This window comes from Drosophila obscura, unplaced genomic scaffold, assembly GCF_018151105.1.
Source record: "Drosophila obscura isolate BZ-5 IFL unplaced genomic scaffold, ASM1815110v1 contig_186, whole genome shotgun sequence".
NCBI lineage: Eukaryota > Metazoa > Arthropoda > Insecta > Diptera > Drosophilidae > Drosophila > Drosophila obscura.
In genome coordinates this window covers 3084480-3106517 of record NW_024542774.1, presented here as the reverse complement: position 1 = coordinate 3106517, position 22038 = coordinate 3084480, and the positions used below count along the sequence as shown (strand labels likewise).

The window sequence follows — 22038 nt, the reverse complement described above, 5'->3', positions numbered from 1 at the left end:
CCATAATAACTATTGGAAATAAAATATAGACATATGTATGTATAAAGTTTGTCTCATTTTCCAGTGTAATCAGAAAGTTGCTTAAATATCTGAAAATTTTCTTACTGATGTGGTAGTGAATTTGCATTTTATATCCATGTTAATTCATCCCTCTACCGATAATACTGAATATTCAAGCCTCAAACCAGAAATCATTTCATTTCGAATTTAATTTTTTTCCAATTTACATAAATTTACATATATGTACGGATATATGTATGTGTATATGTAGTTCTTCTCCAGCATTGGCACTCCCCATTTTATGAACCTTTCAACTTGCAATCATGTTTGCCAATTATGCAAATGATGATGCGACCCACTGTGCGTGCAGGCAGAGTCACTGTGGGGCATAGCTGGGTAAATACTCTGCAAACACTTGGCTTCGTGTTTACCACAATTTACTGCGACTCGAGTTAACACAAACACACACACACACGCACACACAAAAAGCAGTGGGAGAGAGAGAGAGGGGGAGAGATAAACCTGGGGCTCTAGCAAAAATAAATGCACATTTTTGCCCACAATTTCCTGGAAGCAAGGGAAAAAGAGTGACAGAATGTGAGAGACGCAGGGCGGTAGTGGGGCAGTGGGGTGTGGGGCAGGAGAATGCGAGCACAATAAACTGAAAGGAAGGCAAGGGTCGGTGGGGGTCGGTGTAGGTCGTAGCTTGCCACAAGCCAAATATGTCTGTGTCTGGGCTCGACTTCCCTTCTACCCCTTCCCTGGTTCATTCATTCCCCCACAATTTCTCGTTCGCTTTATCCACAGTCTTGCCATCTCTTGCCTTCATTCTTTATGTATGAATATCTGTGTGTCTGTATGTTTCTGGAAAGTGTGGCAATAAAAAGGATAATGTAACTGTTATTCTACGCAAAACGGAAGCAAACGAGGGAACGCGGCAGGAGTGTGCTGCAAGTGTTTGAAATATTTCTGTGGCAAAGGTGGCAACTTGGGCCCAACAACAAGATGTGGCACAAGTAAAAAGCACAACCAAAGGCTGCAACAACAGCAAAAAACAAAGTTGGGTCTGGGCCTTGTGGTTGCACATTGGAGGAGTGGAATGGAGTGGAGTGGAGTAGCGTGGTAGGGTTGTGGCAGGAAGAGGATGCGGTGCTGGGGAGTCCTTTGCTGAGTGACTGACTGAACAAGTGGCAACGAGGAAATGACTGCCTTGTGGCACCGGAGGGGAGGGGTGGGCCACCTCTGACAGAAGTCAGAGAGCGTACGAAACGAAACGAAACCAAACGAAACGAGACGAGACGACACGAACAAAAGTGCCAAAGAGCGAAGCCGGAAAATTGTGTGGAAATTTGAGCTTCTTTTGAAATTGAGGCCGGAAATGACACCCACACGTCCCACTTTGGGAGAGAGAGAGAGAGAGATCAAGCACAAGCAAAAGAGAGAAAGCACAAACAGACAGACAGACAGACAGACAGACGTAGTGAAAAAATGAGGGAGTACAGTGAGAAAGTAAGAGAGAGAAAAACAGAGAGAGAGGGAGAGAGAGTAGGAGAGTGATGTCTGTCCTGTTTCTGTTGTTGCTGTTGTTGTGTTAAGCAAAATGTTTGCGGGTGCAATAAGCGTAAATTCAGTGGTTTTATGTTTACTTATTCAACTCCTACATAACCAACCAACCACCTCCCTCACGGAAAACCACCTCCGCTTCTGGGCCCTCTGTACTCCCTCCATGGGGCACAACTTCATTTTATTGGGAACAGCGTAGTAGGAGGCAGCTGCTACAGGAGCAACGTACCGCACCGCACCCCCCTTTCGGGTGGCAATATACTTTTTGCAAATCGATGCCAACTCCTTAAACGGTGGGTGGGCTGGGGCTGGGCTTGGGGTTGGGTTTAGGTTTGGGGCCGTTTTTGGGGGCGCTCTGGCACTGCTGCTGCTGCTGAAGGAAGCGTGTGGCATGCTGAATGGGTCTTGAGTGTTTTCGTATGGTTGACAGGATAACACGGAGTAATTCAATTCGAAATACTTTATGCTGTTGCTTTTATTATTTGTGCTTTCTCGTTGGATCTCCCTATTCCTATTCCTATTCCTATTCCTCTCTCTCGCTCTCTCTCTCTCTCTCTATTTCTCTCGTTATTTATTTGCCACTTCTCCTGCTCCTGCTTTACGGATTGCTGTTGTCGGAAGTGGCATTTGTAGGTGGTTTCTGGGAATCTAGTAGTATGTGTTTGTGTGTGTGGTGGGGGGTGGAAGCACTGAGCCAGGGGGTAGCTGCATAAACAAGCACACACACACACACTCACAGAGTGGGGGGAGCAGGCTCTATCTGTAGCTGTATGTTTTGTGGTTTCTCTGTTTATTTATTTTTATGATGTTTCCTTTTTGGCATTTTATTGAAGAAGTTTACCGACGCCATTGCTCTTGCATATATAAGTGAGAGGTAGGGTGAATGAGTTGGCAGAGACAGAGAGGTGGAACGGGGTGTGCTAACAAGCACACAAACCCCCTCCCTCCCAACACAAGACTCACCCACTCCGCCTTATTGCAATTCATAAAAAATCAATATTTATTACAACAGCTAGGAGTGGTACATGCGCCCCTTCCCCGACCCGCTACTGCCCCCCACCATCCTCCCTGTGCTGTGATTGGGCATTTAATCAGTTGATTTCTTATTCTAGTTGAGGTTTTTTTTCTCCATTTATTTTCTTTGCTTTTATACTGGGAAATGCAATTAGAGAAGCTTTTTCCGAGATTGCTCTGCCACAATGGATGTGGAATTGGTTTGTAGGTACTCCAGTATTCTATTGTATAGCGTTTTCTAGCGCTATGTGCGAGTGGTGTGTGTGTGTGTGTGTGTGTGTGCACCCTTAGGCAACCTCGGATCGGAAATTTTTACTACTATTTGTGCATTGCAAACATCTAGTAAAAATCTTAGTACCCTCTGCAAGGGTACACAACAAATTCAGAATAGTTAATAAAAGTCCCAAGTGGAAGAATATCATTTTTTCTAATTTGTTATAACAATAAACTCCACTAAAACTAATCAAAATATTAAATATCAAAGGATTTTAAGCTGTGCTCAAGTCTATTGGTATGTGGTGGTGTTTCCAGAAATCTTCTGTAGAGGGACCACCTTTAATAAGTAGTCACATCGGAAATGGCCCTGGAGAAATGACAGGAAAAATGAAAAGAGAAGCTCTTTTCTCGTTTACTCTAGTGGGATGGGAGAGCTTATGATTCCATTGGAATATACCAACATTGCCACGTTTTTATGTGTAGCAGTTATTGGTAGACAATAATTCACATTCAATTAACCGAGAGCAATTTATTGAACCGATTCCTTCCTGTTGTAACCTTTAAGTATTCGCTAGCCTGTATGTGTGCTTATTTTCTGTACGCAATTCAAAGAATAAAACATAAATGATGACTTTGTTCACAAAACCCTTCCTTTATTAGTTCTATGTCATTTCCCAGTTACACAAAACAAGCAATTAATAATTTTCCAAATGGCGAAAAGTTTGAAACGAATTTACCTACTAAACGCGTGTCATTGTCGAGACGGGACGAGTGCACCACATGCAGATAGCTGCAAATGCATTGAACAAATCCAACAGAGGGGGAAGCCACTGAACTGATTCCCCACAAATGCTCAACTCTCTTGTGGCAAAATACAAAATAATCTGCAAATGTTGCACCGCACTGGATACCCCAACGCTAACCATGCCATCCAATATGTCGTGCGGCCCCACCAATATACCCAAGCCACCCCCTGAACCGGGTTCCTCTATGGAGGGCGGGTGCTAAACGACCCGGGACCGAAAGAACTGAGCAAACCGAGCAGGAGAACGCTCAACGCTCAGAGTTAAGTGAAACCAATTGAGATTTATTGACGTGAATTGGGTTTCACTTGAACCTGCTCGCCCCGGGGCGCTTGAGGAGCCCCTCGCATTACCAGAACCAGATCGGATTCCCCCAGCTTGTAGCCACATAGGCGCACAGACACTTACCTTCTTTTGACTTGTCGTACTGCTTGGGCGACGTGGTCTTCTTGCCTGGCACGGGCCTCAGTGCATTGCTGATGAGCTGTGGGTGGGGATAGGAATATAGACATTAGGCTTAGTGAGGCACTTGAGGGTTAGTTTGCCACTACCCTCTCCATCTTTGTTCTACTCACAATGCGATCGGAGCGTTCGCCGCAGGGCAGACGTGCCACTGCGGACTCGGGACTGTCCTCCGGTGGCGGCGGCTGGGGCACCCAATTGTAGGCCCGCCTAGATATGGGCACCCCGAAGCGATCGTGCTGCGAGGCCTGTTGTCTGTGGAAAGGAAACGAAACACATTTCAATAAGTTGGGCTGAACTTCACATCTGAACATATTTGCACTCTGATCTCCCACCTTAAGCTCTCGTAGCAGTCGAGGCAGACCACGGCATACTCTCCATTCTCCAGCAGCAGTCCGTCGTCGCTTTTTTGGTGCTTCACAAAGGGAAACTCGTTGACGGGCAGGGCTCTCACCCGTTTCCTATAAGTCGTAATGCCGCACAGATGGCAGTTGTAGTCGTGCCAATTGTATTTACGTTCCGCCGGATTCACGCTTGGACTTTGCGCCTCATATCTGTCAGGCAATCGGTAAACAATTATGAAATATTCTCTGTATAGAATGCGCTGGGTTGACTCACTTGCGCCACTGATTCAACATGGAATGATAACAGAAAGTGCAGACCAAAGCCGAATTGTTCCTGAGCTGCTCGGCATTCGGCAGAGAATTGTGTTTCAGCAACAGTGGAAAATAAGGACGTGAACCCTGAAAAGATATACAGAAATCAGGTGAGTTCTTTATAACCGTGAATATGTGAATTAATTACTAAAAAGAGTAGCCAAACTTTAAGAAATCTACGACCATCTTATCATGTGCTTAAGATTTCTATGGTTATATGTACAACATGTTGTATGAGTAATATGGTGCCTATTTAGATGAATTAAAAATCCAAAAATTGAGCATTTCCTTTCATTGATTGTCGAAAGGAATCTAACATAAAATATTATAAAATAAAAACTGAACGACACTCAAAGAAAACCAAAAGAACACTTCAAGATTCAGAAAGAACGAAGAAGATAAATATATAATTAAATGGGTTATATTGTTATGTAATGCACCTAGCGTGACATATTTATAGTCTGATATATACACAGTATGTACGCCATTCCAGGGCAGCTATCTAAAACAATCGTATAACATTTGATCCCTCTATCTAATCACCTCTAATGGATACATCAAGAGTGGACTATTATTATCTATATTGATTGACATCGTTTGGGGTTGGGGTGGGTTGGGTTGGGAAATCCCTAACCACTTATCAGAAAATTACATGTTTGCCCAGCGATGTGTACCCCCCACAAATATTATGCATACACAAAATGTAATAACAGAATGTGACCCGAATCGAATGGGAAGGTCTTGGGTGCAGTGAAGCCGAAATATTCAATTACATAGCTTAATGTTTAACCCAAAGCTTAACCCAGTGCCTAAAATATGACTGATTGAGGTTTGTGTCAAATCAATTTGTCATAACTGCCTCAATGCAGTTTGGGGCCGTATTTTGATATCTTGTTGCCACTTAATCATTTCAAATAACTTTGAGACAATGAAGCACCTGCATTCAGAGTGCAATTCAAATATCTCGAGCAATTATCTGGCAGACAGCATACATGTCAGTCTTCCAAATATCAAATTCACTAATTCCGCAATTGTTTCATTAATTATACATTGATATGCGACAACGAGATTTAAAGCCAACTGCTCACAATGATTTCTATGGCAGATGTTAATCTTTGCGACCTTTAAATTCACCAACGGATTACAAACGGATTGGCGTAGGTTTCAGTGATTACGCACGGAATAATCTTGGGCCAAGAGCTTTCCGTAAATTAAAGCTCATTCTTCATTTACAAAATTCGACTATAATCCTATCTGTATACATAACTTCTTTAAGACTCTTTGTGCTCTTCCTTCAAATGTTAACTATGATCATTTGTATGGCAATGAACTAAATTTTATCCTTCTTCATATCCCTAAGTATTCTCTTCACTTATAATAGACTCTTTATGCACAAACTATCTCTTATGAGGCTCTACCTCCTTGCTGGCATAGAGGACTCTGGCCAGAGTGAGGTCCGAGTGAAGGCCGCAGAGGAAGCAATAGATTGATGTGCTGGCAGGCGTCGATGATGATATGGATGGTGTGGAGGGCGGTGTATTGATGCTCATGGCGCCGTGCCGAGATCCGTTCGGTGAGCTGGAGGTCAACATGGGCGAGGGAATGTTGTATCTGCAAGGGACAGTAAATTAAATCAATAGAGAACTCTTAAGGGAAAAAATTAAAAATGGTAAGGAAGAGAACCTTCTGTGCTCTAGGGGTACACGTTCGGCATCCATCGATTCCCACTGGCTGGCCAAGTAGTCCTTGCAATCCTTGCAGGCTAGCACGCGATTGCTGTTCAACTCGTTGTTGTTGTTGTTGTGGTTATTGTTGCTGCTGTTGCTATTGTTGTTGCCACTGCTGCTGCTATTGTTGTTAATATTACTATTATTATTATTGCTGGTAACGGCGGCGGCGGCGGCGGCATTGGCCTTGAGGCAGGGAAAGTGCATGGCATGGGAGTTCATATGCTCAGCGCTGGTAGACAGCCAATCCATTTTGTTAGACGGACAAAGCACTTTGCAAATGGAGCAGCTGCCACAAATGGAAGAGAAAAGTCAATTAAAGGATTTAAAAAAGAAACAAGAAAGAGCAAAAGCACTCACGGATACTGTCCATGGCCATTCTCGATGGCTCCCTGGCTGGAGCTGGGCGAATTGGGCCGGGAATCGCTGCGTCGTATCTGCTTGAGGTCGCGTGCCGTGTTCGAGTTGGAATTGTTCGAGTTTGTCTCGTAGGGCTATCAATGGAAGAGCAATGGGTGGCATGGAGTTATTAGAGATAATAGATTTTAGCTATTTATGTATTTTTTTTAAGAGTATCGCGCACAGACTGTCCCACCCAACTGGTATGGCAATCCCCAGGCGTGGGGCATCAACAAAAGGCAAACTTGTTCAACGTTATCTAATCAACGAGAAAAACGAACCGAATTTTATTAAATATTTTATACAATTGATTTGCTATTCAAGGAGTAGCCACTCGACTATGACTGGCACTGGACTGCGTCCGATTTGGCCGGTAGAACCGCCTTTAACCGGTCCGAACCGTATTCGGTTTCACTTATCTCCCTTCGATTTGCGACTTATATTTCCAGCTACAGAAAGAGAAAGGTAGAGACAGAGATAGAGAGTGCGATTGCGTGCAAGCCTACAAATCTCCTCCTCCAATCAAAAGTCTCTTATCTGCTTTGACGACTAATTACAATCACCGTTGGAGTTCAAAGTTGAGGCCCTCACAACGAAAGTGGATCAGATCACTTCACTTGTGGTTTCCCATATGCTGCTTCATGACATGGCTTCTTCTGATGTGTTGCAACACTGTCCAAAATTTGAATTTATAGTGGGCTTCTCGAGCATCATTCAAGTCAAAGTCAAAGCATGAATTATATTCATTGTTCAGTCATCCACTTCAACTAATTGTGGCAAGAGTTGTGGGAAGAAAGGGAACTCAAACAGAAAGCAGAATAGAAGCCAGAAATAGCCAAAACATGGGAACTACAGCTAGAGATGCCTGTTGAAATATCTTAGGAAAGGTAATAGTTCTAGCTAATATTTTGTTTAAAATATTATCAATAGTAGCGAGAATATCTTATGAGAGCCTATGATTTTTTGAAATTATAATAATATTAATATTTAATTAATAATAAATTAATATTTAAGCGGGTTGAATGACTCGAATTGCTCATTGCTCACATTTACTCGTATAATATTTCAGCATCTGTTAACTGGGGAATTCAGAGATATAGGATATGGCTATGGATATGGCACAAATGCTTCACAATTTAAACATTTGCAATTGAAAGACTCTGGAGACCGTAAGACAAATAAAAGTGGGGGTGTGGGAAATAATAAAAAACAGAAACACAATAAAACAATGCAAACGAAAACATTTCGAATTTCGAAAGAATTATTTAAATATTGAGTTGAGCTTGGTTCTGTTCTTGCCACCCCACCACACCATTGATAAATATTTACATTTATCTATATTTAATTTTTGCGTATTTCGTATTTCTGTGGCTTTTGTGCAGGCAAACGTGTTTCGAAAACACCGTCCGACCGACCGTCGGATTGTGCAATGACCTGGATAAGCCCCGAGACTCCATGTACGAGTAAAACACACTATACAATCTGTATATACATATCCAGTGGATAAATGGTTATGATAGGAAATGGAACAACTGCCTCCAGCACCTGTTCAAAGCTGAATTATTGGTCCAACACGCTCATCAAATAGAACGGAATTCTGTTTAATCAAAGCAAACATAAATGGAAATTGAAACTGAAAATGAGGCTTTATTTCTGATGAAATTTAGCAAATAAATTAAACAAATACTTGGCAGAGTCAACCAAGTCGTTCAACTCTACATCAAGGTCGTGTTTCTCAAAACAGATGATATACGAATACAAATTATGGCTTTCGAATCTACGAAATCCACACAGGAAACAGAACAGAACCAATCCCCAAAACTATAAATCAAACAAAAACAAACAAAAAACTAAAGATACAAATTAAGCTATAAATAAACAAAAGTGTTTTATATACTACATATGTACATATATATATACATATATGTACGATAATGTTAATATGTACTTTGAAGCTGAAGAAATGCAACAAAGAAGAAGGCTAATAATTTATGGAAGAGGCGACGTCAAGTCTTTCAGATTTGTGGCAGAAATTCAGGCAAAAGCAAAACGAAAACAAAACAAAGCAAAAATAAACAAAAACTAGAATGTTAAAACAATAAAAAAAAGACAACAACAATCGGCTATAAATAAAAAGTGTTTAAGTAGAATTAACAAAGCAGAAACCGGTTCAAAGCAGATGCCTGGAATCAAAAAAAAAATAATAAAAACTAAACTGACTCCTTACTCGGACTCGACCAAGTTTACCCAGTTTTTTCTTCATTTTTTTTTTGTTCAGCCCACGATCTCAGGGTTTGTTTATACAATGATTTCATGCGGCTGGCTTGGCTTCACCTCTCTGCCACCTCCGTTCATTACTTGCTCCATATTTATTTGTCTTTCTGCGGCAGAGCTGAAAGGGAGACCCGAGGTGAGAGCGGCGCATGCAGTGCTGCCGTGTGTTTTCCGGCTACTATCTAATCGGTGGGACGGACACAGACATTTGTTGACTCAAATTGGTTAACATGCTGACGATCCAAGTGGTTGCCGAGCACGCTCCGAGCATAGCTGAATGATAAGGCACAAGAGCTTCTCCCCGTTCACCCACACCCACTCTCTCGCTGTCATTCGCTCTCTTCTCTAATTGATATAGCGACTGCCGCTTCTTGCCTTCAAATGAAATGAATTACTCAACAGTTCCAGGTCGTGAACCAGCCTATCCCCATCCTCTATCTGTGAATCCATTCCCAGACGCCCCACCACCCATTAATGGGGGTTATCAGTGTCCGGGGCGTAGGGGGCAAATGGGTGGCCGCTAATCGCTCGAAATGTTATCGCCTGGCCAGAGCTCGATTGCTGCTAAAGTTTCTCCTGCTACTGACCCGACGGATCCAGCGCGGCCCCCCGCCCTACCCACCATCCCACATTTTTCTGTAACAAGTGCTGTAACACAATCATAACTTTTCCTATATTTTTACACACACACACACGCAGTATATATTATCTCTCGCTCACTCACTCTTCCTAGTAAATTTCCATGTTTGCGCACTTAACCGATACGCCGGACATCATCCCTATAGTACCCACATACAAACATACATATGTATTTATTTGTATATGGTATATTTAATTATTTATGATCTCGATCGTGTGTAAGGCACAAATTGTTATTGAGAATCGATTGGGATCGATTGTGTAAACGGAAAGCATTCATATATTTGCCGGTGGGAAGCGGTTTTTTTAAATTTTGAAATCAAACGTTTTTATTTTCCCCAAACTACCCGATAAGAACTCGCTGCCTTAGGTTCCCTTTCTGTCATGCATCCTTACCCTAAACCGCACATTGCTGGTGGAATCCGAATTGGCCACCGATTTCTCTGATGGGGAATTGCGACCACCAAATGGGGCAACCACTCCACTTGAACTATACAACGCTGTGCTGGACTCCAGCGAATGTCCGGCACTGGGCGAGCCACCCACTGGGTGAGTTGTGACTGCGGCGGTGACGGAAGGAGGTGGCCCACCCTCGGCCAAACCGCTGTGCTTCTCATTACAGCTGGAGCAGACCTGGACCATGCCTGTAGGGGGCAGGACAGGATATAATTTGGTTAGATGCGAGAACAAAGGTTATAATTGAGTGCACTTACCCTGGGGACTGATGGGACTAGCATTCTTGTATACCTTCATGGTCTTGATGAACGGATAAAAGGGCTCCCGTTCGGCATTGGGGCAGCAGTAGACGAGCCGCAGCTGTGACGACGGCGTGTCCGTGCCGCAGGTATAGCACACAAAGGTGGTTCGCTCTGCCGCTGCTGGGGTCGGACGTTTACGCAGCATATAGGAACGCTCCGATTCCGGTTTGTGTGAGGCCTGAAAGAAGATACAAAAATCACGATCCCAGATTAGTCATTCGTTTGTAGGTCCGGACATTTACGGTTTCAATTAGCAGGCTTATATAAGAGCAATAATCTTGGGTGTGAAGCATACAAATATGATTCCATTTAAAATGAGTTAGCACCATGGCAACACCGATTTTTAGCAAACAACTGTTAGATCTCAGATCTTGGGGGAGCAGCAGTAACCAGCTAGAAGAAAATAAAAGATCGTCCTATTTACGGATCACACTTACGCCAAGAGAAATAGAAACGAAACCAAGCCTAATCTGGGCTTCTAACTTGACCTCCTCTTAACCCGTTTTCTGTGTAGCTTGAAGTTCATTCTCTCTAGAAGATGCCGACACATCAACGACTTTGATGAATTACATTTCGAGTTGATTGATGGATTGACACATGTGTATGTATGTATGTACATAGTACGAGTATGAATAAAACATTTGATGGTGCCATCTGGCTGTAAAGCAGCTGAAGCTACCAACTACTCCCTGCCATTACTCCCAAAAGCTTTAAATATAATTCTAGTATCCGTATCAATGTATAAACTTAAATATGTAGTTTCCCTTCAATAAATTCGCTTCCACCACAGATGGCAGATGCCACACTGCCAAACGAGCAGCATGGCTCGTCAACAACAATGACGGGATAGCATTTGTCATATTACGTATACGCCCAAGTGGCTTTTCGCAAATTATTTGAATATTTTCACGTACACACATATATATATTTTTATATTTTTATATTATTCTCTCAGCAAATCTTCACGTTCTTCATCTCTTTCATGGCAACCGACACAATTTATATGTCTATGCATAAACTGTATCTGTGTATCTTTGTATCTAGACAGCTCCAAAAGTAGGATTGAGGGATGAGACGGGCAGGCAGAGCATTTCATTTATTTTATTAGGCACCGAGCAACATTTAATTGTTTGTTTACTTTCCTCATTTCATTGTGTGTCAGATTTTTTGACATTGATAGGGGCGCGCGCATTTCGATTACACAATAGCATGGCGCGGCGGATTCCTTGTGGATACCAATTTGTATCTGTATTTCTGTCTGTCTGCGTTTCCATGTCTGGTTTCCATTTTGTTTGTTTGCTTTGTCATGCGGCGGCTTGGCTCCACACATTTTCGTATCGCATCGCATCAATCTGGACAATGCCATGTCATCTATATTTATTGATCCAATGCTTCCATGGCGTCTCTTGCTTCTGTTCTGGCCGCTCTCCTCACCAACTTCAGCTCGCATCGACAATCGCGCGTCCGCCCCCTTAAATGTCTGTCAGTTTTGCTTTATGGAAAAACAAGTTCGTCATACATTTTGGTTACCCAGTAATTGTGGAGTACATACTACAAGACCATGTTGCATACATGTATTCCAAAGACTAAAAAATATATCCCGTAAATAAAACATTATTGTCTACCAATCTAGTTAAATGTATCATAAATATTTTTTTATTTACTTTTAAAATTCCAACATACATATTTACGTAGTTCTCCCATTATGTTCATATTTTATTGAGCAAAACATTTTAATACTGAGTATACCAAAGTCGTCATGTTTTTGGTAAATTTTTTGTGCGCTTTTTATGTTCGCTTTTCATGTTCTTGCCCCTGCCACAAAACTTCTTTACCCACCCTGCAACCACTTCCACTTCTTCTTGTTCGCTGTTTGTTTGTGCTTTTCATGCCCGTTGATAAGCCGCAATGGCAAGGGGGGTCATGACCGTTTAATAACTTTTTATGAACAACTTTTTTCTCTCTCTCTCTCTTTTAGTTCTTTCATAACAACTTTTGGTTCGTTTCGTTTGTTTTTTTGTTAATTATAAAGCATAAAATAACCCCCTAGTAATGGACAGACGGGGAACAGGAGGGGCACGGGCAGCACTATTGCGGTTGGGGATTATTTCTGTGTTTTTTTTTTTTTGCTTTCAACTTTTAGCAACAACTATGTGCTTAAGTATAAATAAATAAGTAGCCAAACGTGGCATTTATTTCCACTAATTAATTTTTTTCTTTGTGGATAGAGGGGATTATCAAAAAAGTTCTCCAACATGAATCATGTTCAAGTTTTGTTACTTCGAGTGTTTTCTTTGGATTTAATTTGGGTCAATATTGATTGATTGGTTGAGTGAGTGAGTGATTGAGAAATAAGCTGTGCTTGATGCCTTGAAGAACGGTTTCCATAACAGGCGATTGGCATTGTTAGCTGTCTGTATTTGTGAATAGATTTACAAATTTTGGATATTTATTTAATTACTGAAAAGTATCTTCATGTGCTATGAGCTGCAAGCCTTTTCTAATTAAATACTATCATTCTATCAGTATTCTCAACTAATAGATAAACGTGGCACTTTTACAGCTTGATTCTGGACACAATTGTCACCTCAAATTACCTGTTCGCTTTGCTGATCCTTAAGGATCAGATATGTTTTTAATTTCCTGTATTCCCGCCAGCCATTCGTATCCTTTGGCTTGAAGCTGATGCCTGTGCTGGAGGTGGTGGTGTTACCACTGTTGTGATTATTGTTGTCGTTAATGCAGCAATTATTGTTATTGTGGGTGTGGCTGTGACCGCCCTCGCCCACCACAACGGTGAGATTTTGGGCCATTATTAAGAGAAAGGGGAGCTGGGAATTCACTATAAACACTCGAAACTCAATCACTTTGCCTTTGTATTTGTATTTGTAAATGGTTTGTATTTGTGTGAATCATTTTCTTTGCATAATTTCAATTGTTTAATTGTTTTCGATTGAGATTGAATGAATCACGTTTGATTAAACACTGAAGCTGCTGGTTGCTGGTTGCTGCTGCTGTTGGGTTGGGGTTGTTGGCAGATTAATTAGATTGGCTTTTTCTGTGTCTGTGTATCTGTGTATGTGTGTGTCTGAGAGTCTGTGGCCTCTTAATTACAACACGAAACAAATTAAATTTAATTGAAACTGATATAAACGTTCTCCTCCTGCTCCTGTTACTGCTCCTCTGCATCCGCTGCTCTCCCCTCTGTGTGCAGTTGGGCGTGGATAAAACGCGAACGCGACGACGGATGACGCTCATGATGATGATAATGATGATGATGCATCCGTATCCGTTCCGTATCCGTGGGGTGCTCTCTCACACCACTCCTTGCCACATGAAATTCCGCAAACACACGCGATCAGTGTGGATGCAGCAGATTAAGAGGTAACTAATTATGCATTACATGCAACATGCCAGCTATCAGCGTCAAAAGCGCCATCCCATTGCCGTTGGCCTAATGGAAGTGCGCGGCCCGGCGCGTTCATTAAACCCTCCCTCCTCAAGGAGACCTCCCCCAACCGCCTCACCTGTTGCTACCACCCCGTCCACAGTGGCAATTAAGCGGGGCACAAGCCACAAATGCCAAACACACGAAAAGGGAACGGGAATTACAAGTGCCGCGGGAGTGGCCTGGTCCGCCCCCTACCACACACCGCAGGCAATCATTTGATGAGATGGGTATAGAGGGGGGGATGAGGGCGAATCGTGCAAGAGATAAAGACAACAACAACAAATGGGGGAAACTTGTGTGCAATTATTGGATAACAAAAGTTTTGCGTTCGAGTGAAAGTAACGGCAATAACATGGGAGCCACTCATTAGAGGGAGGGATTCTGATTTGCATGCCATGGAAGGGATTCATTCATTTAATAATAATTAAACCTTTTAATTAAATGAACTGCGATTAGACAATGGCATATCGTGTCTGCTATAATTAGACAATTTTTATCGGTGCATATAAAATACTAACAAATGGTGTCTACTGTTTACCCATCTAGTGTCCTTCTGTTTAGATCCCTAATCGAAAAACCTGCATACACTCTCGTGCGTGTGTGTGTAGCTTTGGTTAATCAGATTCATTGATTCACTGGCAAGTAGTAGATCTTGAATGGTGACTGTGTTGTGGCCACAAGCTTAACCTTGTCCGCCCACCCAAGTGGGTCAATGTGGGGCGGCCACAGACAAGGACACTGTGAAACGAAGAGCCAAGAGGGCGTGCCAGTTATTGTTTGACCCACTTAAGCGTCAATGTGCGTGCTCCATTATAGAGGGGGGTAAACAGTACGTAGTGGTTGTGGTGTTGTTGTTTTCGCAGGCGATATAAATCATGATTCGCACGCAAAATAAATCACATGAAATAACCGATAACAAAATACACGGAACAGCAAAAAAATTCCTCCTTCTTTCAACGAGCAACCCACAGAAGTTGGAGAAGAAGTAGAAGTAGAGAAGGAAGTAAGAGACTGCAAATGAAACGGTTTATTTATAGAACGGTACACACACACACACAGACACAAACAAAAGCAAAGAAACGCGCAGAAAATGGCAAAAACGCGCGTGTTTAAAAACTCGCAAAATAAAAACGGTATTTGTTGCTGCTGCTGCTGCTGCTACACTGCCTGACTGCCTGTTTGAGGGCCTTTTTTTACACGGACAAGTCTTGTACATACACATGTACTTGTACTCCCCTCCCCCTCAATAGAGACACCTAGTGGCCCCCAGAGTCAAGTTTCCGTCAGGTTGGAGGCACAAGAGTTCAAAAATAACAACTGAAAAACTACAAAATAAAACTTGATCCCGCACTGACACTAGAGATGGGGCGAATTTATATTCATAACGGTTTTGTTGCTTTGTTTAACTGATTTAAGTGCTTCCAATTGGATTAATTGTGGCAATTGTTGTTTTATTATTATTTCCCGTATGGGAATCATTGAACTGCGCTAAAGCAATTTAATTAACACAGATACACATACACATACACACTGAACAAACACACACAGCATAGATAGAGAAACGAATTATGGCACTATAAATCACGCGACCATCTCTAGTATGACACCTTTTTGGCCTCCACTGGAGGTGCCCCTCTCCACTGCTTCCCGGCGATTAACTAACTGAAAAAAAAGGGCAAACTTCGAAGCGGCATCTCGTTAACTTGTTGTTGTTGTTTTTGCTGTTTTAAAACCAGTTTTTTGCGGCACTGCCACCGTTACCGGCTACTGTTGCGACTTGACTTGCAGTGGGACAGGAAGGGGCAGGGAGCAGAGACATTGAACTGCTTTGACAGCCGTGACTTTTGTTTGCTTTTATTATACATACATGTACATACATACATACATATGTGTGTATGTATGTATGTAAATACATATGTTTGTATGTCATTGTTATTTGTTACACTTTTTTGCCAGTTGTGCATTTATCAATTTTGATTTTATGCGCCCCACGCACGCACACTCACGTAACCACCAAAAGAGAGTGAGAGAGAGAGAAACAAGTGCTCCTCGTCTCATTAAGCGATTGTCGCAATTGGCGTTTTTTTGATAAGGTCTCGCGTCTCACACACACACACACACACACACAAATACACTGAAGCAGCGTATGGGATTTCTCTGATTACGGCGGGAGAGATTGAAAATCGTGCGACTCCGACGACGCGCGTCACAAAACGGAATGCTCCAACCAACCCAACGCAGCCGACGACGACTAACTGAGGCAGCAGCGGGACCAGAGCCACAGCCAGAGCCAGAGCCAGACAAGAACGGATCGAGCAAGCAGTTTCTGTTGGCGTTGGCGCTGACTTCGCTGCCGCTCCCGCTGCTCCTCTTTGCTTGATGGGAGCCCTGCGCTCTTGTTGTTCTTTTGGGGCCCCCGCAAGAAAACAAAAGCAGCGACAACGACGCTGATGCCGACGCTCAGGGCAGCGCACAACTAAAACAAACACAAACAAACGACGCAGTCGCAGCCGCTGCTGCTGCTGCTGCTACTGCTGGCGTTAACTGCGATGTCGGCGCTGACGGCGCTCGAATCTACGAATGGAAAAGCCAAAGCGGAGCGACAAAGCACGAACTGAATCCAAATTGAATTGAAGCGGCGAATGGAGAAACAAAAACACCAAAAAGCAAAAGAGCAGCAGCTGCAGAGGGAACTAGCTTATGAACCAGTGGGGGAGTGAACCTAAAATATATGAGTGGGGGGGGCCATATCATGATGAAATTATATACATATATGTATGTATGTATTGTATGTATAATTTACATCCCACTAGGGATGAGATGGCAGCTGCAGATTTATGAAAACATTGCGAATGAGCCACCCCATTTTAAGAGGGCCGGAAAGTGGACATTGCATATGTTGGGCAGGTAGCAAATAAATCAAAATATTTATGGAATTTGCACGCAAATATTATCGCAGTTTTTCATAATTGATAGACATTCGACTGTTTTGATTATAACTGATTGAAATTAATTCAAATACATTTGTTCAATTATGCAGATGTGAGTGGGTATAAAAGCACTATAATGATACCCTTAAATATCATCCACAGAACTAACGAAGCTCTCTGCACTTGCAGAGAGGGTATAGAAAGTTCTGCTCCGCAAAACGTTTATATTTTAATTGATTTAAAACTGAACAAATATTTCAAATATTTATGTACCGTGTCCATGGAATGTGTCCCATTTTATTGCATTAAATTCCTCGCATACCTCCCACGGCAGTAGTCGCGCAGCCCTGAAATTTGTGATTAAGAGAGGCCCAGCCCTGGGAAATTGACAGTTGCAAAAACAATCTCTACACGCGCTCCGACAACAAACACAAACATGCCCAACGATTGGGGAAGGGAAAGAAAGAGTGAGGAGTGGGTAGGCAAAAACCAACAAGAGCAAGCGACAAAAAAGGAAGGACAAGTAGGAGAAGGCAAGGAGCAGCTCGAGGGTCGCGTCACCTTTAACAAGTAGGCGGTGGCTGGCGGCATTCATGTAGACACGAGCCCCCCAAAAACCACACAAAGATAAAGAAGATGATGATGAAGGAACAGTCACAAGATGGGGAAGAGGACTCTGGCAAGGTATCTTAAATATGAGGTAAGAATAATGAGAGAGTGGAACTATGACCCACAACACAGATGGAGAGAATATATAACCAGCCTTTGCCCTATTTGATATACCCTGCAAAAGATGAAAAGGATGCAGACACTTGGAGGTCGTCATGGCAAGAGTCAAATGGAACAGAGAAGAGGAGGAGAGAGAGAGCCAGGGAGAGAGGAGATGTGGAGCTAAGATAACGACGGGAAGCAAATGCGTAGACTGCAAATGCAACGGCGGCGCCTGGGCTGGAAAGCAGAGCAAACACAAAAGCAACTAACGCACACAAGAACAGACAAACACACACCGACCCCACAGTACAGATTGCAATGTGGTGCATTTATTTATTTAGTCAATGGAATCTGCAGAATGTGCAATGTGTGCAGGGAGAGGGTGGAGGCGGCTAGGTATCCACTCAGACACACTCAGGAACCCCCCCCAATAATCCACCTGCCTGGCAACAGTTAAAGCCGAAAATACTATGGAATAGTGGGTAACAACGAAATGCATTTAAGATACAGGGGAAATAGATACACATGCGTACCCATGTACACATATAAACATATAAAATATAACATTTTAGTTGGATTAAAAAAAATTAAATTAATGAAAGACATCGGAAGAAAAGGCTTGAGCTTCTAACAAATTCAATATTAAAGGCACTTAAGACACTGTTTTTTCAGTTTTTTTGATGGTATTATTAAATCGAAACAAATTCCTTACAAATCTAATACTGCTAGCGCAGAACATGGCTTTAAAGACCGAACCAAGCAAAGACACAGAAACAGAAACAATAGTAAGTCAGTGAAGAGAAACCAGGCGAAAGCGATAACAAAAGTTGAGTAAACGCACAAACAAACAAATGAAATAAAGTAAACAGAGCCAACAAAGCGAGTGAAGGATGAATAAGAGAGCCAGTGAAAGAGTGTGGGGAAGGGTAGGGAGAGGAAGAGACAAGCTAAGCTGCGTCGAGGCAAAATTAAATGTTGCTTCAAAGCAGACGAAGTGTGAAATAATCACATTAACTAATGCACAGACAACACCAAAGAGCAGGAGGTGAAAAAGGGAGAGAGAGATGAGCATAATCAACGAAAGAGATGGTCAGAGTCAAAGATAGAATGAGACAGAGACATGCAGGAGGACAGGCTTTTGTTCGTATCGTCATCGGCCAAAGGCAAGGATGTCTGAAAGGAATTAGAATATCCTTGGGGATAGTGAATTCGTAGTCGTAAGAAGAGTCCACAGCACATTCCATTTTCAAAAGCTGCAAGCCCACTCTGTGAATCATTGTGATGCTTAATTAATGACAGCAAAAGTAATCAATGGCTGCCAACTAGGAATGTCATCCACAATTAAATACACAAACTGCAAACAAATTTCACAAGATGTTTATGCAATTAGGGAAACAATTGTCCAGCTTAAATATTTATTTAAACCACGTTCATTTCATTCAATTATTATTAATACTTAGGGCAAGGTATCATTGAGAGATGAGATTGTTGTTTAGCATGAGATAACAATAATAAGGTGGGAGGCATGGTAGGGTAAAATAACAAAAAAAATGATAAAAGTACGTACGAATTTAGTAAGTAATAAATATTAATAATATTCTGGTATTACCAGAGTAAATGTACCCCATGCTACGAGTATCATGCTCTTTGCTCAGGTTTAACCCATAATCTCTGTATCGCGCTGTATTAGCTATAAATACAATATTTGATTTCCCCATCAACCATTTCGAATCCCGAGCCTTATCAATCCTTATCGGACTGTGTGTTCCCTGTCCGAACGCAATTAGGGATTGGCCAAACGAGTACTATTCGTGTTATTATCAACTGATCCACATATGGAACGGACTCCAGCTCCGGCAAATGCTTCGAGTCCAACAACAATAATTATGGTGTGTCCCCATCCCATTCGAGTGGGTGGTGGGGGTTGCTTGGGGGCGCCTACCCTACACACTTGGGCGGGACTATCTAAACAATTTTTATCATCAACTTTTACTGGGGCAGGCATAGAGCAGCGGGAACTGTTGCTCAGTCTCTGCGTGGCATTCGAGTGCGTTGGAAGTGTAATCCAGATTGCTGCTGTCCGTTGGGGAGTGCTATTCATATGTCTACATATAATTAAACATACATATACAAATATACTTGCACATATATATTTCTATATATGTTTGTGAGTTTAGTGCAAAATGGATTTACGTGTGGCCTTTGGTGACAAGCTTAAACTGGGAGCAAAGTGAGTTCAAAGTTCGCAGTGGTAAGCTTTTCAAACTGGACGCATGATGACTCATCTTTGTTGAATTTTTTTGTATTTTCAGAGTCATTGGCCATAAGCTCATCCAATACAGGCTGGGCACGAATCAGAACACGCAGCTGGAAACGAAATACGGCCTGCTGAAGGGCCTGCAGCGGCGGACTGTATATGAAGGAGAGATCTACCATGCCTTCGAGGGCATACCCTTTGCCCAGCCACCGTTGGGTGAGCTGCGGTTCCGCGCCCCCCAGCCCGTGCAGCCCTGGCAGGGGGTACGCGACTGTACGTACGCCAGGGAAAAGCCGATGCAGCGCAACGCCATCACAATGTCCGCTGAGGGTTCCGAGGATTGCCTGTATCTGAATGTGTACGCCAAGAGATTGGACTCGCCGAAGCCGCTGCCCGTGATGGTCTGGATCTATGGCGGGGGCTTTCAGATTGGAGGCGCCTCGCGTGATCTCTACGGCCCGGACTACTTCATGAAGCATGATGTCATCCTGGTGACGCTCAACTACCGTGTTGGCGCCCTGGGCTTCCTCAGTCTGAAGGAGCGCGCCCTCAATGTGCCCGGCAATGCAGGGCTCAAGGATCAGGTGCAGGCGCTGCGTTGGGTCAAGGAGAACATCGCCAGCTTCAATGGTGACCCCGACAATGTGACGCTGATGGGCGAGTCCGGCGGGCGGCGCCTCCACCCACATCATGATGCAGACGGAGCAGACGCGAGGCCTCTTCCATCGCGCCATTGTCCAGTCGGGGTCGGCGCTGTGTGCCTGGGCCACGGAGCCGGACAGGCGCTGGCCCCAACGCCTGGCCAAGGAACTGGGCTATACGGGCCAGGAGGACAACGAGCAGGAGCTGCTGAAGTTCCTTAAGGACACGCCTGGCAGCAAGCTGGCCCTCCACTGCAATGCGATAGTCACACAGGAGGAGCAGCGGGACTACGAGATCATCGCCTTCGGGCCGGTCATCGAGCCGTATGTGGGGGAGGACTGTGTGGTGCCACGTGCCCAGCAGGAGCAGCTGGCCAATGCCTGGGGCAATGCGGTGCCGCTGATCATCGGCGGCAACTCGTTCGAGGGGCTCTTCTCGTACCAGACCACACTGCAGGATCCCCTGCACATGCTGAGTGCCTTCGAGGCCATCATACCCCGCCAGGTGCGCGATGTGATCGACCAGGACGAACTGAACGAGATGGTCAGCCGGCTGAAGGTCGCCTACTTTGGCGATTCCGATCGTGGCAGCATGGAGCTTTTCGAGTGCCTGCACATACTGAGCATCAAGAACTTCTGGCACGACATCCATCGCACTCTGCTCGCCCGCTCGGCGTATGCCCCGGCCACGGCCACCTATCTGTACCGCTTCGACATGGACTCGCCGCACTACAACCACTATCGCATACTCAAGTGCGGCCGCAAGGTGCGCGGCGTCTGCCATGCGGATGACATCTCCTACATGTTCTATGGGATACTCTCCAATAAGCTGGACAAGTCCACGCCCGAGTACCGGACCATCGAGCGTTTGATTGCCATGTGGACATCGTTCGCCACCACGGGGGATCCCAACTGTGAGACCATTGCTCCGGTCAAATGGGATCCCCTGCGTCCGGGTGGACCCGAACTGTGCCTCAACATTGCCGACGGACTGGAGTTTATACCGCTGCCCGAGAGCAAACAGTTTGTCGTGTGGGACAGTTTCTATACCAGGGAGAGTCTCTACTGATCGAATGATCCATAGCAGCTAGGAAATACAGGAAAAAACTAGAGCTCTTTGATCACATAAATCTATTCATTATGTTAAGAAAATAAACCTATAAACCACAATCACTATTTCAATTATAGTTCCGGCATTCTCCTTCCGCCACTACAACAATTGTTTCCATAATTTATTATCCTGCATTTTTCCCCCAACTTTATTTTGTATGCTTTATTTTTTTATTGGCAACAGTTTCTCGGTTGGAATTGATTTGCCCAAACCAGCCCACAAACGGCTTTTATTCTTCTTTTTTTTAGTGGCAGTGTCTCTGGGTCGTGTTTTTCTTTGTTTTTGTTTGGCTTTATGCCAGGAAATTCCTTGGTTAACCAAGGGAACCACGCAGCAGGTCATTGTTGTCAATCCTACTTATTCCTTTCCTTTATTTTCTTTGTTCTACTTTTTCCTCAGCCATTCATAAGAATAAACCATGCCACA

At 43.5% G+C, this 22038-nt stretch overlaps 2 protein-coding genes across 2 annotated transcripts in view; one reads left to right on the top strand and one right to left on the bottom strand.

Annotated features, from left to right (window-relative positions):
* LOC111071011 overlaps nucleotides 1–22038 on the bottom strand; it is a 68956-nt gene that overhangs the window by 35209 nt on the left and 11709 nt on the right. The window contains 9 exon segments of the mRNA XM_041592922.1: nucleotides 4005–4080; nucleotides 4172–4313; nucleotides 4394–4612; nucleotides 4677–4801; nucleotides 6133–6325; nucleotides 6398–6730; nucleotides 6802–6935; nucleotides 10150–10397; nucleotides 10467–10689. Coding sequence (XP_041448856.1) covers nucleotides 4005–4080; nucleotides 4172–4313; nucleotides 4394–4612; nucleotides 4677–4801; nucleotides 6133–6325; nucleotides 6398–6730; nucleotides 6802–6935; nucleotides 10150–10397; nucleotides 10467–10689 — 1693 coding nt within the window.
* LOC111071013 (esterase B1) lies at nucleotides 19631–21754 on the top strand. The gene is given in 3 exon segments (XM_022362102.2): nucleotides 19631–19833; nucleotides 19916–20525; nucleotides 20527–21754. Coding segments are annotated over 3 exon segments (1701 nt in total). The 5' UTR covers nucleotides 19631–19786; the 3' UTR covers nucleotides 21571–21754.